General features: G+C 34.5%; 1 protein-coding gene across 4 annotated transcripts; it reads right to left on the bottom strand.

Annotated features, from left to right (window-relative positions):
- Window positions 1–7,366: 7,366 nt before the first annotated feature.
- Window positions 7,367–12,339, bottom strand: LOC131624848 (protein GLUTELIN PRECURSOR ACCUMULATION 3). 4 transcript variants are annotated; one of them, XM_058895769.1, is made up of 15 exons: window positions 12,047–12,339; window positions 11,826–11,964; window positions 11,666–11,694; window positions 11,453–11,549; window positions 11,314–11,369; window positions 11,103–11,210; window positions 10,187–10,243; window positions 9,913–10,004; window positions 9,692–9,776; window positions 9,442–9,594; window positions 8,971–9,071; window positions 8,671–8,835; window positions 8,457–8,572; window positions 8,271–8,352; window positions 7,367–8,099 (listed from the first exon to the last, which is right to left on the bottom strand). In XM_058895769.1, exons 1-15 carry the CDS (start codon window positions 12,204–12,206, stop codon window positions 8,037–8,039), a joined length of 1,503 nt encoding a protein of 500 aa, XP_058751752.1. In that variant the 5' UTR covers window positions 12,207–12,339; the 3' UTR covers window positions 7,367–8,036. The 4 variants fall into 4 exon arrangements, with proteins under 4 accessions (XP_058751752.1, XP_058751750.1, XP_058751753.1 ...); XM_058895767.1 differs by having other exon boundaries at window positions 8,671–8,838; window positions 12,047–12,338; XM_058895770.1 differs by having other exon boundaries at window positions 7,562–8,099; window positions 8,457–8,569; window positions 12,047–12,337.
- Window positions 12,340–16,240: the final 3,901 nt, after the last annotated feature.

The raw sequence follows: 16,240 nt of genomic DNA, 5'->3' as shown, positions 1-16,240 counted from the left end.
AATTGATTAAAAAATTCAATTTTTTTAATATATGTATAAAACATACAAAAAAATCTATTTTTCCTCTAAAATACAATAAAAAATATTAATTGATTAAAAATTTGATTTTATTTTGCTCTAAAACACAATAAACAATATTAATTGATTGAAATTTGGATTTTTTTTAATATATAAATCATACAAAATAATTTATTTTTTTGAAATAATAAAAAATTAAAAAGGGTTTGGTTATCGACAAGGTTCTAGGATTTCGTTTTCTGCAGATTTCTACTAGTTGTTGTGTCTCCGATTTGATTGAAACTCCTAATCTTAGGATTAAGGACCTTTTGTATACCACTTAACTAGTTTGTAGTCTCGTATTACGAAAGGTATGGCGAATGGAAAAGGAAGGCGAAAGAGGGTATCAGTGACTCTGACACAACCTGAGAGCTCGAAGAAACAAACAAACAATAGTGCCTATTTAAATTGTGTTCACAATATCACTGAGGAAGCTCCATCGAAATACATTATTGAAGAGGAATTGTTTTCAAAGGTTTTGAAAGAGAATCCAGGGCTTGTTAACAAACTAAACAAACCTAATGAAGAGGGGAAAAAGTCATGGGTAGATATTATTTGTAGAAATCATCTCCCTGCAAACGGAATGGCTATTGATTTTATTGCGCCCAAGATTATTGAAGGAGAGTGCGAAGTTGAGATGGAACAAGCTGATGATGAGTCTGAGGTCCTATTTTGGGAATCTTCACTCATAATGTATACACTTTGCAGGGATTTAAGCATGAATACGGTCAAACACTTCATGTCTAAATTCTAGAATTTTATTCGTCTCCCTGACATGTTTTATCATGATGAAGGTTACTTTCTACTGAAATACCACTCCCACACTGATAAGGAGCAAGTTCTCATGAAAGGGTCGTACAAGATTCATGGAGTGCCAATGATCCTAAGGGACTGGAGTGCTGAATTTGACTTCAAACGAGACATGTTGAGAACATTACCCATATGGGTGAAGCTACCAAATCTACCATTGCATCTCTGGGGAGCTAAAAGTTTTGGTAAGATTGGGAGTGCCTTAGGGAACCCTCTTTTCACATATGAATGCACGGCGAATAAGTTGTGTGTATCGTATGCACGTATTCTTGTAGAATTTGATATCACAAAGTAGCAGAAGGATCACATAACCATTAGGGACACTGATAGTAAGAAGATCACTCAAGTTGTTGAGTATGAATGGAAGCCTATATCCTGTGAACGATGTAACAAGGTAGGCCACCAATGTGTTGCTGAGAAACCTAAAGTTATCAAACAATGGTGTGCCAAAGGTGAACAAGAGATTCTAAAGTATGTTGTTGTAGAAAATATTCTAGGGGAGCAACCTAGCACATCTCCTTGGATCCAAGCCACCAACAAAAAAAAGAGAAGAGGTAAAGAAGTTACGCAACTCAACCCCTAACTCTAATGATATGTTTTTCTGCCTAAATGGTTTTGATATCCTTCGGGTTAGTAATGATCCTGAAGGGTCTAGAAAACCACCTTTATGACTATATCCTGGAATGTGCAGGGCATTTATAAAACTGGGAAATGCAAGGAGGTCAGCGCCCGCCTCAACAACATGCATCCAGATATTGTCATTTTTCTTGAAACTAGAGTCAAGATAAGCAAGGTTGACACTGTTAGGGGAAGACTATGGAAAAGCTAGTCTTACCATGACAACTACTCTTATCATAATAATAGGCGAATTTGGATATTATGGGATGAGTCTAAAATAAAAGTGGTCCGTAGTTTTTGTACTGATCAAATCATTCACTTTGGAGCTTACTCTCTTACTGGTGTTCTCAAGTTTTGGTGCACCGTTGTTTATGCTTACAACACTCTACAGCAGGGGAAAAATCTGTGGATGGACATAGAGAAATTACACACTCAAACAAAGGGATCCTGGCTTGTCATGGGAGGTTTTAATAATGTTTTGAAAGCCTCAGATAGAATTGGAGGGAACCTTGTTAAGGAGACTGGGTATTCTGATCTTGTTCAGATGATGGATAACCTGAATCTTCATGAGAAAGAAAGTGTTGGTTCCACTTTACTTGGACTAATAAGCAGTCTATGGGGACCATATATTCTAGAATAGATAATGTAATAGCCTACATGGATTTGCTTTGTCAAAAAGTTGACACAATGTTATATATCATGGAGCAAGGAGTTTCAGACCACACCCTTCTTTATTTGAAGGATTCGAAGCAGAACCCCCTCCCCTTGAAAATGTTACTTCAAATTTCCTAATATAGTCACAAATGTTGACGGTTTCTTGGAAGCAGTTCGTTTAAACTAGAGTATCCCTCTAACCGGTAGTCTAATGTACATCCTTTGGAAAAAATTGTAAATACTTTAACCTGTCATAAAGGATAAAAGTAGACCTCCAAAGGGTATAAAGCAGCAAATTGACCAGGCTCGAGCGAAATTGCAAAATGCCCAGCAGAATTTGATTCAGGAGAAAATGAACATACACTTGATTGAGAAAGGGGGAGTTTTCACTTTGAATGTTCTGAATCTGAATAATATAGAAGAGCAAGTTCTTAACCAAAGAGCTAAAATAGATTGGATTAGAATGGGTGATACGGAAACAATAGGTTCTTCCATGCATCTTTGAGGAGCAAACTGAAGCAAACTCAGATGCTCAATATTACTAATGAAGAAGGGATAATTCTTACTACTCAACAAGAAATTGAAGATGAGGTCTTAACTTTCTATGGTGGTCTTGTTGGGACAGCAGCGGGTGGCTTAAAGGGCATTGACATTGTCGCCATGAGAAAGGGGAAACAATTTTCGAATGAACAAGGATCCTTTCTTTTTGCCCCTATCTCTGTTGAGGAAATTATCAAGGCCCTCGAGGATATAAAAGATATTACTGATCTGGGCGTTGATGGATATGGTGCAAAAAATGTTAAGGCCACATGGGAAATTACTAAAGAAGAGGTAGTTAATACAGTCAAGGTTTTCTTTGAGAAGGGTGAAATGTACAGAGCCATAAACAACACTTTGGTTACTCTCATCCTAAAGATCCCTAATGCTACCAAGGTGAACGACCATAGACCAATATCTTGCTGCATTATTATCTATAAAATCATCTCAAAAATCTTGGTCAATAGATTGGGAAAAGCCCTTGGTTCGACCATACACCAAAGCCAAGCAGCCTTTGTACCTGGCCAACATATTCAGGATCATGTTCTCATTGCTTATGAGTTGATAAAAGGGTATAGTAGGAAAGGAGACACCCTTAGATGTATGATCCAAATGGATCTTCAAAAAGCCTATGATATGGTTGAGTGGAGTGCCCTTGAAGCCATTCTCCATGAAATGAGTTTCCCTCTTCAATTTATTCATTGGATCATGACTAGTGTAACCATTGTGTCTTACAGGTTCAGAATTAATGGTAATCATTCTAACATCCTTAAGGCAAAGAGAGGGCTCAGACAGGGATATCCTCTTTCGCCTCTTATATTTGTTATTGTCATGGAGTATCTATACAGAGTGCTTCAGAATCTAAGTATTAATCCTAACTCCAACTTTCATGCTAAGTGTGAGAAATTAGGGATTATAAACTTAAGCTTTGTTGATGACCTTTTGCTTTTTGCTCGAGGTGACACCATGTTGGTTGAGTTACTCATGAAAGCTTTCCTTGTGTTTTCTAATTCCACGGGCCTAACAGTTAATCCTTTGAAGTGCAAAATCTACTGTGGATATGTTGATGATCAAACCAAGGAGGCTATTGCTAGAATAACATCATTCACTTAAGGTCACATCCCTTTCTGGTATCTCGGTATCCCTCTTACTAGTAAAAAGTTATTTGTTGCCCATTATTTAATATAAGTTGATAAGTTGGTGGCTAGAATTAGGCATTGGTGTATTAGAGTTCTTAGCTTCGTTGGTAGAGTTCAGTTGATCAATAGTGTTTTGTTTGCAATATCTGGTTTATGGATGCAATGCCTCCCTCTCCCTAAAAAAGTGATTAAATCTTCTGAAGTTGTTTGTAGATCTTTTTTATGGTTAGGAGGGGATAAGATCACTAGAAAATCCCCTGTAGCTTGGGGAAAAAATTTTGTCACAAAAAACTGGGTGACCTTAATATTATATCTCTTATGACATGGAGCAAAGTTAACTTTATGAAGTTGTTGTGGAATCTTTGTGGCAAAGCGGATACTTTTGGATCAAATGGATACATTGTTACTATGTTAAGAAGGATGATATAATGACATTCCCTATCAAAATTTCTTGCTTTTGGATCCTTAAATCCATTTTGAACATAAGACAAGATATTGACCCTTTGCAAACTTGGCACAATATGTTGCAGGTGCCTTGGTTTTCTGCTAAACCTGCTTATTTGGAGAACATTGCTTTACCACAATCCAACTAGGCCACGAGCTCTTTGTACTCTTTGGCTAGCATGTCACAATAGGCAAGCTACCAAAGAGCGACTACACATATTCTCCCTCATTGATGATACTTATGCTTGCTGCTTTTGTAAGGAGAAAGAAACTTTGAATCACATTTTCTTTGTTTGCACTGTTTTTACACTGTGTTTGGTTTGAGAGAAGTTGTAAAGAGAGACTTAGCAAAGAGAGAAGTTGAAGAGAAATACTATATTTCTCTTGTTTGGTGAACAAAGAAAGAGAAGAGAGAGATTTAAAAAAGGTGGGGCCCACAGCTTTTTGCAATCTCCTCTAAATAGAAGAAATGAAACAGATGCTTGTTATCTTTTTATCTTTCCATTTATACCCTCGTTTTCTTTCTATAACAATTAAGCTACAAATATACTACTGTGTAAAAATAAATCATGTGAGCAGTAAAATTAAACAAAAGCTGACTAATCAGTAATCAATATATAATTGTATAATAAATATTAAATATAACAAGACTGTAACAATAAACTGCTAAACAAAATTTGACAAAAATTCTTTTTAAAATAAATGTTGCAAATGATTATTAGATAATCAAAGTAATAATTAATTTTTAAAAAGTGGATAATAAGAAAAACTAACTAAATTATCAAGTAAAATTTTGACAACTTTTATTGAGTTTTTTTTGGAAAAAAATCATTACAATGATTAAATTTTTAATTAGGGGCTTTTCTGTCAATTTATTAAATCATTCAACTTCTCTCTTTTCTTTTTCTTTTTTATCTCTCTTATACCAATCAATATATTAAATCTATCTAATTTCTCTCATACTTCTCTCTTTCTCATCTCTTTCTTATCTCTTTCTCTCTTTCCAATCTCTTCTCACAACCAAACACACCATTAGGGATATTTGGAAGCAGTTCCTCACTTGGTTGCAAGTAGATCACAACCCTTTAGCTTAGGACGATGAGCTCAAGTGGGTGATTAGTAAAAGTAAAGGTAAAGGCACAAAAGCGGAGATTTTCATATGTGTGTGTTTGCGAAAAATGGTCTATGAATGTTGGAGGTATAGAAACCTTCATTATTTTAGAAATCCCGTGAGTAAAGACTCCACAAGCACTTGAACAATTGATATGGTGTTGTATAGAAGTTGGATGAAATATAAACTTAGGCATCATACTTCTAGTTTGATGATGCCTTAGTGCTAAGTGTACCTCTTTGTTAAGCATGTGTTGTTTGTTGGTTGGATCATTGTATCGCCTTGCGTTGTACTGTTTTTTGGTTATGAAATAAAGTATTTTCTTTATAAAAAAAGGCGAGAAAAGAAAAAGGGATTCAAATTATTCATAATAATGTTTATTTTAACTACTTATGATAATTATTTAAAAGCAATGGTTGTTTATTATTCATTGAATCATAGAGATGTAATATACGAAACCAAATTAGTATGACAATATAAATAAATAAAAAACACAATGACAACATGTATATCAAATAATCACCTAATTACTATGACAAAATCATAAAATCATGAAAACATGTAATTATCAACTAAAAAATAAAGTTATATAAAGCAGTAGCTACTTCTTGATAATTAGCCAATTTTCCCATTGCTGGAAAGCTGTAGCTACTTCTTGATAATTTAAAATTCAGGCCCAGGATTTCTTATAAATACCTCAACCCTAAAGGGTAAGAGGGACAATCTCATATTCAAATAAATACTAGATACACAAAGCTTCTCAGCTCTTTACGTGGTCTAACTTTAAACTCTATTATAAACCCTATTATAAACCCTAAAACCTCTGATAGTCCTTGATCAATAGGGATTGTACTTTTAGCAAGTACAATTGGCATATATCGTGGGACCCGGTAAAACAGACTAGGACAACACTCATCATTACCATTGTTTTTTTCACCATCTTCTCACAATGATGTTTAAGCAAAGCTCTGAGATCGTTGTTAACACCTTCGCTGAGGGTTTCGCCACGGAGGAGAATCTAGTTCCTCCTAGAGAAAGTACGCCCGACAAGTTTTAACTACAAAAAATATACCTGCTAACACTACAAAAATCCCGAGGAGAGAACAAGAATCCAAAATCACCTTCTCGAATGAAGATGTTGTTGGTGTTCTTCCCCACAACAATGACCTCATGATCGTCATAGTGCAATATGATAATTGAGATGTGAAACGAGTATTGATCGACCATAGTACCTCAGCAAATGTCTTGTTGTAGAGAACTTTCCAAAGGTTTTGAGACGACCCGGACAACATCATAGCATTCCAATATTCTTTGGTTGGTCGGTCAAGCGAACAGGTACAAGTAAGGGGTCGTGTAACGCTTGAAACGACGTTTGGCTCAAAGGCAAGCGCAAAAATAATTTAAGTAAAGTATCTCATGGTGGATGTCTTGTCTCCCTACAACGCCATCCTGGGAAGACCTTCCATCAACTTACTAGGGGCAGTCTTATCCACTCTTCATCTGAGCCTTAAATATTTGTTACCTGATAGGCGAGTTAATTGAGTTTGGAAGGATCATAAGACCACCAAGGAATGATATCAGAACAACTTAAAAATGAGAATGGAAATAGTCGCCTTGGGCACCTCCCCTCATCCAAACACACGTGATACATATGTAGCAAGCGGGGACCCTAGATTAAGGATCGAAAATGAAAGATTCACTCCAACAAAAGATCGAAAAGAGGTCCATAGCGAACCCTTGGACCACCAAGTCACCAAATTGGGCAACTCATTATCTTAATCTGAAGAAAAGGAATTGGTTGCCCTGCTTAGAAGGAACGTCAATTTGTTCCCCTAAACGCCCTCGAATATGTTAGACATAGATACCAAATGGTGAATCATCAGCTCACCATTGATCCCATCGTCAAACTAGTGTCTCAAACGAAGTGCAAGATTGGCGATGAGAAATGAGAGGCTATTGATGAGGAAATGTGGAATCTAACAAGCATCAGTTTCATAATAGAGGTAAAATACTCATCTTAGTTAGCTAACATGGTCTTGCTAAAAAAGGCATCAAACAAATAGTGTATGTGCGTTGACTTCATTAACATGTCCCAAAGATCCATATCTCTTACCCAACATAGATAGTCTAATTGACGGATCTTCATACTACAAAATAGTGAGTTTCATAGATGTCTACTCCGAATACAACAAAATTAAGATAGATCCCAGAAACAGGCCCAAGACAACATTCATGTCCAATCATAACAACTATTATTACAACGTCAGGTCTTTTATAGACTTAAAACACAGACGTCACTTATCAAAAACTCAGAAACGCAGTGTTCTCAAAATAGATATGGCCCAATCTAAAAGTCTACATTAATGACATGATAGTGAAGACATATTTCATAATTTCATTTTACTCAAGAAATCTGATGAGGAATGGAGTTCCAAAGCGCAGAGAAAGATCCAAACTGGTGAGTTTGAGATATACTAGTATTTAAAACATCATGAGTTGTCGATAACTTTTAGATAGAGTATAGTATATTCAATGACAACATATTGCTACTAAAAATTTATATTAATTTTTCAAAATATTCCTAAATAGAAATAATTGTTCTGTGTTTCTTAACAAACTTAAACAAATTCCAAAATAAAATAAAATTGGAGAAGCATTCAGAAATACTAATTTAAAATAGGAATCTGTTTGTACTCGGCCAAAAGTTTTGGTATATCATCCATACGCAACTGCAACAAGAGTATGAAGAGAAACAATTAAGAAAATTAAAAAAGGTACTAATGTTCAGAGTTTTGATATTATTTTTATAGGTACTTATAATATTTACTGATGAAATATAATGGAATTAACTCTTAGTTTAAAATGGAAAGTTATAATCCATTTAACCACAAAAACTATACCTGAGAAACGTTTTTGACGTGATAAAATCGATGCATCGCTTGTTCATCAAATCCAGGTCGCTCTTCAGATGCGCTCTTTCCTCTAATCAAATTATTATAAATAAAAATGGTAATAAACTTCATAAGCCTGTAAATACTATAGAGGGAATAGTCAAGAAAGAAATGGATAAACAATGGAGATCTTACAGATGAAGCCGGTGAATTAGACGCTGGTAATCCCGAAGCAACGGTCCAAGCTCTTTGAGTTTGATTGTATTTGGTTCAGCTTGCTTCCAGTGTCCGCGAAGTTCCTCGATTGCCTTCTTATTTGAAAATGAAATACTATTTCAATCAAATTACTACTATGATACAACCGACGTATAGAAATGATTTACATGATTAAAGGAATGTTTTACTTTACCAGTGAATTTGCAGAAACATTTTCACCTGCTAATATTGAGGCTAATTCAAGAAGCTCTTTATCTTCCAACTCATTCACAATTGGAAGATTAGAATTGGACTGTGAAACTGATATTTGCAATCTCTGTTGCAATTCTGAGAGAGGAAATTTCTCTGTTTCGTTTTCCTCCTGACAGAAAGTATTATAACAATGGACTTTCTTATTTAATCTTATTTTTTAATATTCTGTTCAAATTAAGAAGAATATCGAGAAGACGCAGAAGTAACCAAGGAAGATAGGGAAAGCAAGTTTAACCAATACCTTGATTTGAGGTTGAAAATTACCATTAAGTGACGCTGCATCGTTACTTTCAGGAATATTTCTGGGTGGAGATGCAGTTACCCTATTTGCAATTGGGTCATCTGTAAAACAAGCAAGAAAATCAGGTTTTGGTTTTTGTTTCCTTTGACTGTTGATTGTTCAGTTCTTTTAATTTTTCGTAGATGAGATTGAAAGGTTTCTGCTTCTAAATCTTCTACATTATAAACTGTATATATTGAAAAGACTGGAAAGGTACAAAGTTAGAATGGTACTCATACAGAAGATGCGGCAGATCAGATATGGAAATAAAGAAAATAGCATAATTTTATGCAGTAACGCATTATTGTTTGACAAAATCTGGCTTGTGAATAAGTCATTGCTAAATAAAAAACAGTTAAAAAACCCGCCGGTCCACCGGTCCCATGCAATGCAATCGTCTAATACAATTAAACTTATATTATAAATGATTACCTTGAGGGACTAGCCACCATGGCTCGCCGTAAGTTGATTTCCCATCAAAGCCACCGATTAGCAGATACCGTGAACCAATAGCCGTCATAGAGTGGTATGCTCGGGCGGGAGGGGGTTCATTGCCTATGGACAGCCGCTTCCACTGTGCTGAAACTATACGAACAGAAGAACAAACAATTAGCCTACCCAACAATTTAAGTAATCAAACTTAGCATTTGCCGTAGCAGATAGGCAGAGTGGAAATTCTCACCTCTGTCCAATACAATGCAATCGTTATAGTAGATATCATAACGACTCAACCATCCACCGGTCCCATGCCCTCCAAACATCAACAACTGCAAAATCACCTCCAACATAAATGAAAGAAACAAACAAATGACAGGATTCCACCAAGTTAAAGCAGTAAACTCATGTAATCTAAAAAACTAGAGAGACTAGAAAGATAAATCAGGATTATGCAAGTATGATTACATAGTGTCCTGCATTTGTAACTGTCTGGCCACAACGAGGGGAAGGAGCTTGACCTGGAAGCTTTAATTGAGTCCACCCGGGTGTTTCATTCTCTTTCCACCACAACACATAGAAACTATAAGTGCATAACCCAATTGAATAAGGAGCCACCAATAATTAAATTTAGAACAAAAAAGTGTATGAAAGATGAGACAAAGAATGAACCATGAGATTTGCTCCAAAGAAAATAAAATAAAACAAAGAATTCAAAATGGTAAAAAAAAAAAATGCATACCTTCGTCAATAAGGCCCTTCAAAGCCCATAAATCACCCATAATTGGTCCACCTCCTCCTGTCAAAGTCAGGCAAGAACAGTCATTTCACTAATAACTTTGTATGAGATTGAAATTGCCTCTGCAGCAATTAATATTTATGTTCTCTCCATTTATTCCCAACAACAACAAAAACGACAACAACCAAGCCTTATCCCACTAAGTGGGTCCCTCCATTTATCCGCAATGGTTATTTATTTGCATGTAAGTTAGAGAAATCAAAGCAACGTGATTTTTCGGACTGGTGGGGTCATTCCAGCCTCTAGAGCAGGACACACTCAGTGCTTAAAAGACCTCAAAGGGACTATCCTAAAGAAAAGATGTTGATTCAGAAGTTAACTTTATCATGACAGACGTACAAGGAAAAGATGCTACACCTTTAGAATGAACTTTGGAGTTTCAGTGGGTTTATGAAGCTCAATTACTTTGAATATAGAAAAAATTGACCAACAGTTCAAAGTTCAATTTTCTTTGTTCCATTAAGGAAAATATGCACATACCTCATACAAATCTGAAATTTCATCCATCTTGCATGTCAAGTCCCACAATGGAAGAGATAAGGCTTGATAATATGTTCAATTTGTTTATAAGTGGTGGTATTAGTCTTCACTTTAAAAGCCGGTTTAGTAAAGGTTGAGTTAGGCCCAACCCAAATTCTAAGATTGCCAATAAAGTCAAACTCAAAGAGAAGTGCCAAACTTCTCCTAAATTGATGGGAAGATAATAGTGAAAATGATGAGATGCACCTAGTTGCACGTATTGATCATTATTTGAGAAATAAAGACATGCTCCTTTAAGATGGAAAATCACTAAATAGAAACAGAAATGCAAATCATTATTTGAGAAATAAATACATCCTCTTTTAATATGAGACCTCACCTCTTCCGCCATAAACAAGCAACCGCTTTTCGACCATTGTGGCAGTATGGCCGCATCTAGGTTGTGGCAATGTTCCAGGAACCGAGAGCTCCGTCCACTCAAGGGATACTACAAAAGTAAGAAGACGGTGTTACCTTACCACTTGTTTCAATGCATAAAAGGCAATCGTGTGTTTTAAAGATAAAATCGAATCCCAGAGAGAGGAAAATACTTGTGTCCAAGACATAAACATCGGATAGCCACCTTTTCCCATCCCATCCACCATACCTGTATCATTATCAAACAGTTAAAATTTAATCCTAATCCAACCAATTGGTATAACTAATCAATCTAAATGTTAAATGTCTCACATAACAATCTTCCTGTTCCCAATAGATGAGGCGGCAGCAAAATCCCGTGCTGAAGGCAGGTCACCAAAGCCGGATAGTTCAGACCATTGCCATATATCTTGATCAAACAACATGCCGAGAAAGCATTAGTCCCAATTCCAAACATGTCAAGTCTCACAAAATGAAAGTCATCACATAACAATAACCCAACAAATATAACAAAAAGTATCATACCAGTATCCAAAACCCAAAAGTCTCCCAACCTGTCAAATTCAAACATTATAGTGAGAACCCAAAACCCAAAAGTTTCACAAGTGCTTATGCCAATAGATAAACTTAAACAACCCAATCCAAACAAACCACAGGAAATAAAACACTAAAACAGAAACTTAACCTTTGACCTCCAGAACGGCCACCAAAAACAAACATGTGACAATCAATGGAAACAGCAACATGAAATGCTCGTGGACTGGGACCCACATGTCCATCTGAATCACTTCCAGTGCACTCTGGTTGATACCATAGCTTAGCCTCTGAAAATTGCAACATTAAAAACTAATCAAATCTCCAATTTTGACAAAACCCCAGAAAAGAAGAGACAAAAGGGTTACCAACCAATATCATAGACAAGAATATCAGTGAGAAACTTCTTATCGACAAGACCGCCGAAGACGACAACCTTGGATTTGCCGATGTTAACAGCAGAATGACCACTGCGAGGTTGGGGAGGAGTTCCGGCGTAATCAGAAGATGTAGCTCCGACCCAGTAATACATTCTTTGTTTTGTTCCAATTTTCCGAATCCGATCACGATATCAGAACAAAGCTTAATGAATGTTGTCACTGTTTCAACCTTCTTTCGTTGTTGTTTTTTCTGGGTTTACTTTCTTTTTCACTTTTAACAAATTGCGTCCCTTTTTTGTAAATAAATAAATTGTAGTTAATTTTTTATAGCCATGTTATTATCGGAGTAGTGTTAATTTATGAGTTTAATGATAGTGCACTGTCAGTGTAAAGAAGTATTACACAGACATCCAATCAAATTATTTTAAAGTGCTAAATCATTTCAGTATTTTAAAATTTAAAGACTGACTTGGTAAGATACATGATTGTCATTGATTGATAGTGTAAAAATAATTTACACTCTCAGTGCACATCCCTCTATTTACTTTTTAAAATTATTATTGAAATCGACTTCTCAATATTGATATCTCGTTGTTAGGTCTACATTGTCTTCAATATGTATAAGAAGTGTGAAATGAACTTCATCAAAGTATGTAACAGCAGGTTGAGATAATAGATACGCAACCTTAGAATTTGTAAGATCATGATTTTTCGTAGATTTACAACTTATTATGGATTTGCAAAACTAGAATTTGCAACTTATTCTTCTTTAATTATAATTGGTTTCTTTGGTGACTTTCTCTACAACACAAATAAAATTATAATAGTTCCATATCATCTTTATAACAAAAAACGTATAAAAACTTATAAGTTTATAAAAGCAAATTGTATTTTGCATTAAGATTAATTGTGAGACTCTTACATGAGTTATTATCATGATCAAATTTGTCATATTTTGTGTCCATGTATTTGATAAAGAACAAGACTACACTTATTGTCTAATATTCTCAATTATACATCTTTCATTGTCTAGTATATAAAGGTGAAGATCCATTGTACGCAAGTGTCTTAATTTAATTTTTTAAGAAATTTCATAAAAATAAATATTGTCTTGCCTTATTGATTAGATAATTGAACTTCTACTTAAGTTACGTTACTTTGTCTACTTATTCTATTATTATACAATTATATATTTGAAAGAGTTGAATTCAATAAGACATACATTAGTTTCCACTTTTGCTAATTCGTCCAATAATATATTGTGATGTAAATGCTTAATTACAAGAGTGAATAACGACAAGGTTAAAGTTATTTTATCTTAACTAATAATAACGATATTTTACAATGAGTTTATATAAGATTTGTCATTGAAGTCCATGTTATCCATAGACAAGACTAATCGGACTTGATAATGATTATAACAACAAGTAGTTTAAAGACATGATTAAAGTAAACCATATAAATAAAGGAATGCATATGAAGAAATGCAAATAAAGTGAATAAAATAAAGGACTGAATAAACTTGATTATATTGAAATGTTGCGGAAAGCTTATAATGGTGGAGAATGAAGGTTAAACTAAGAATTTAACTAAGATTGCAATCAAACTAGTAAACCAAGATCGAAATGATAATTATAGTGAAAATTGATGTAGAATGGTGTGATAAGACTAGAGGTTAGACACCTTTATACAGTAGAGGAGCCATAATTACCAGTTATGTTGAGGCGACTACATAACACTGCTCTAAAACGGGAGTCTAGGAAGTTGAAGGGGCAGCGCGCCCTACTCTGACTTTTGGGGGTTCTTCATATTTTTAAATATCCATTACCATGTCAGTGTATTCCAATATTTCTTGGTTATATTTCTCTCTAATCCTTCTTAATTTGTTTACTTTTTGGATCCAGTTTTGATCTAAACTTCAAGTCGTTCATCATAAGACATCCATATGTTTGATTTTTTTTCCTCCAATAAGAATATGATTCCTCTTTTTTCCTTGAAAATAAATTTTACACATAATGCAATAAAGTGTACCTAGAACTAGACATAAATTAGAAAGTTAACGTCAAAATATAAAAGCTAAATAACGATTATTTTACATGTCATCATCTTGTACTTTGGTGAAAGAAACTTCACAAATTCTACTATAATCCATATGTGTTGACTACTTATAATACTCACATTTAAAATTTTATGCATTTTAAATGTCTCTCTAAAATACCATACTTCAACAAAGTCCTTAGAATTATGTGACCTTTTGTTCATTGATGTCACTTCATGCCTACATGGAATGCCTATTAATTCCTATAAAAAAATCTTTATTTCATGTTTTTTTTTCTTATCTATGATAAACATTTTTCATCACCTACTTGTTCTACTTAAAAAAATTTCAGTATCCCCAAATTATTAATATGTGTGTGTGTCTAGGGCACTAATTGACAGTAAAAACCATTTAAACACAAAGCCTAATAACTGGAAAACGAAAGGGTTTCGAAAGAAAACAAAAGCAACTCCAAAAGCCACAGGAAGTTTAGAAGAATTACGACCCGTGATAGGTTATTACGGGCTGATTCAGCTTGACCAAAATATGATTTACTCCTTTAGAGGAAATTATAGTTGTAACTCCTTGTTATTGGTTAACCATAATTTCCTCTATTTTTTTTGTGTTTTCTTCTCCTTATCATCAGTGATCAATTCCATTTTCTTATTGTGCTTGAAACATTGATAAAATAGCAAAACTTAGTAGCAAGTGAAATAAAACAAGATGGAAAACTTAAGAAAAAGCCTAATTAAGATTGATGAAAATATTGTTGATCGAACTCCCGCATACTTAAATTGTTGCTTGTCCTCGAGCAATTTGGCTTGGATATGAGGAATTTTAACAAAGTCATAACTATCATAGAAAAGTTTATAAAAGTGTAAACATAAATACTCATACAAGAATTCATAGTCATTTCAACTTAAGGTTAATTCGTCCAGTATTGCCTCAGTCTAAATGTTTTGTGAAAATGCAACTAGAATCTCCCTCCAAGATATTGATTCCACTACAGACTTGACTATAAACCTATATAACTAGACTTTCTCTTTTCAAACACATGAACAATCAATTTAAGGAAATTTAGAATATAAAAACAATGACATACAAGTGAACTTGGCTGAGGGAGTTTTTCTATTTTATTCATGTTATGAGAACAAATTAACTTTTGAGAAGGGCGACATGTTTAGGATATACCCAACTTACTATGATTAGCACTTCTTTATTCATACATATGCATAATTTTTTCTTTTTCATTATTTTAGGCATTGGGGCTTAACCACATGTTGGGCTGAATAACTGGGTGAGAGTTGCCCAACTTAGTAGTTGCAGTTGTCTTTTACTGCCTTTTTATTTCTCCTCATCCAGACAACACATAGTATGCAAAAAAAATATTTTATGCCAATTTGTTTCATGTGAATTACTCAGAGGGAAAGCACGAATCATGGAGGTTACAAGTCAAAACAAGTTTTATGAATATTATATTACGAGGTTCTAGGCATTAGGACAAAAGAAATTTACTGAATTTTTCCTAGGGTGCTTAACCTTAAGCATTTGCTCACATAGACTCGATATACTTTCTTAATGGAAACACAATAAAAAAACTTTTTAAAAATTATAAAGAATGATTCAAAAATAAGGGAATATTTCATCAACAATCACATACATATAAGAAAAACATAAAATAACAAACAAATAAACTAGCTAATAATTTAAGTACCCCCTGCATGAACATAACATTGTCCCTTAATGTTTAGAATAAATCAAGATCAAGGTATAGAAAACTCACAAGGATCAGTCATCCAATGGGAAGAAGTGGCCTTAACAACTATTCCAGACATACATTTATTATACTATCAAATTTCGCTGGAGGATTAACTGATTTTGGTGATTTGTCAAATTTATTTGTCCCTCAGTGGGGTTGTTTGGTTCTCTTGTACCTCCCTAACTCTAGATAACTCTTCCTTATAGCCCCCTAATTATGTATCTACCCTAGTCTACCACTCCTGATTATCAATGTTTGACGTGTAATGTACGACATGAGGAGGCAGTGGTGGGGCATCTTATCTCTTTCATCCATCTCATCATATGTCCTAGGGGTAAAAGTCGTCTTTAGTACCCGATTTATAAAGCAAGTTTTTTGTGTTCCAAACA

The sequence above is a fragment of the Vicia villosa genome, unplaced genomic scaffold (assembly GCF_029867415.1).
Source record: "Vicia villosa cultivar HV-30 ecotype Madison, WI unplaced genomic scaffold, Vvil1.0 ctg.000163F_1_1, whole genome shotgun sequence".
In the NCBI taxonomy this organism is placed as follows: Eukaryota; Viridiplantae; Streptophyta; class Magnoliopsida; order Fabales; family Fabaceae; genus Vicia; species Vicia villosa.
This window is presented reverse-complemented; position numbering and strand designations above follow the sequence as displayed.

Excerpts from the sequence above, each read along its gene's own strand:
- LOC131624848 (XM_058895767.1), bottom strand. The coding sequence starts at position 12,206 with ATGTATTACTGGGTCGGAGCTACATCTTCTGATTACGCCGGAACTCCT. Across the intron at positions 11,550-11,665 it reads CTTTTGGGTTTTGGATACTG|ATATATGGCAATGGTCTGAA; the intron begins GTATGATACTTT and ends TGTTTGATCAAG. Across the intron at positions 10,244-11,102 it reads GCTTGTTTATGGCGGAAGAG|GAGGAGGTGGACCAATTATG; the intron begins GTGAGGTCTCAT and ends TGACTTTGACAG.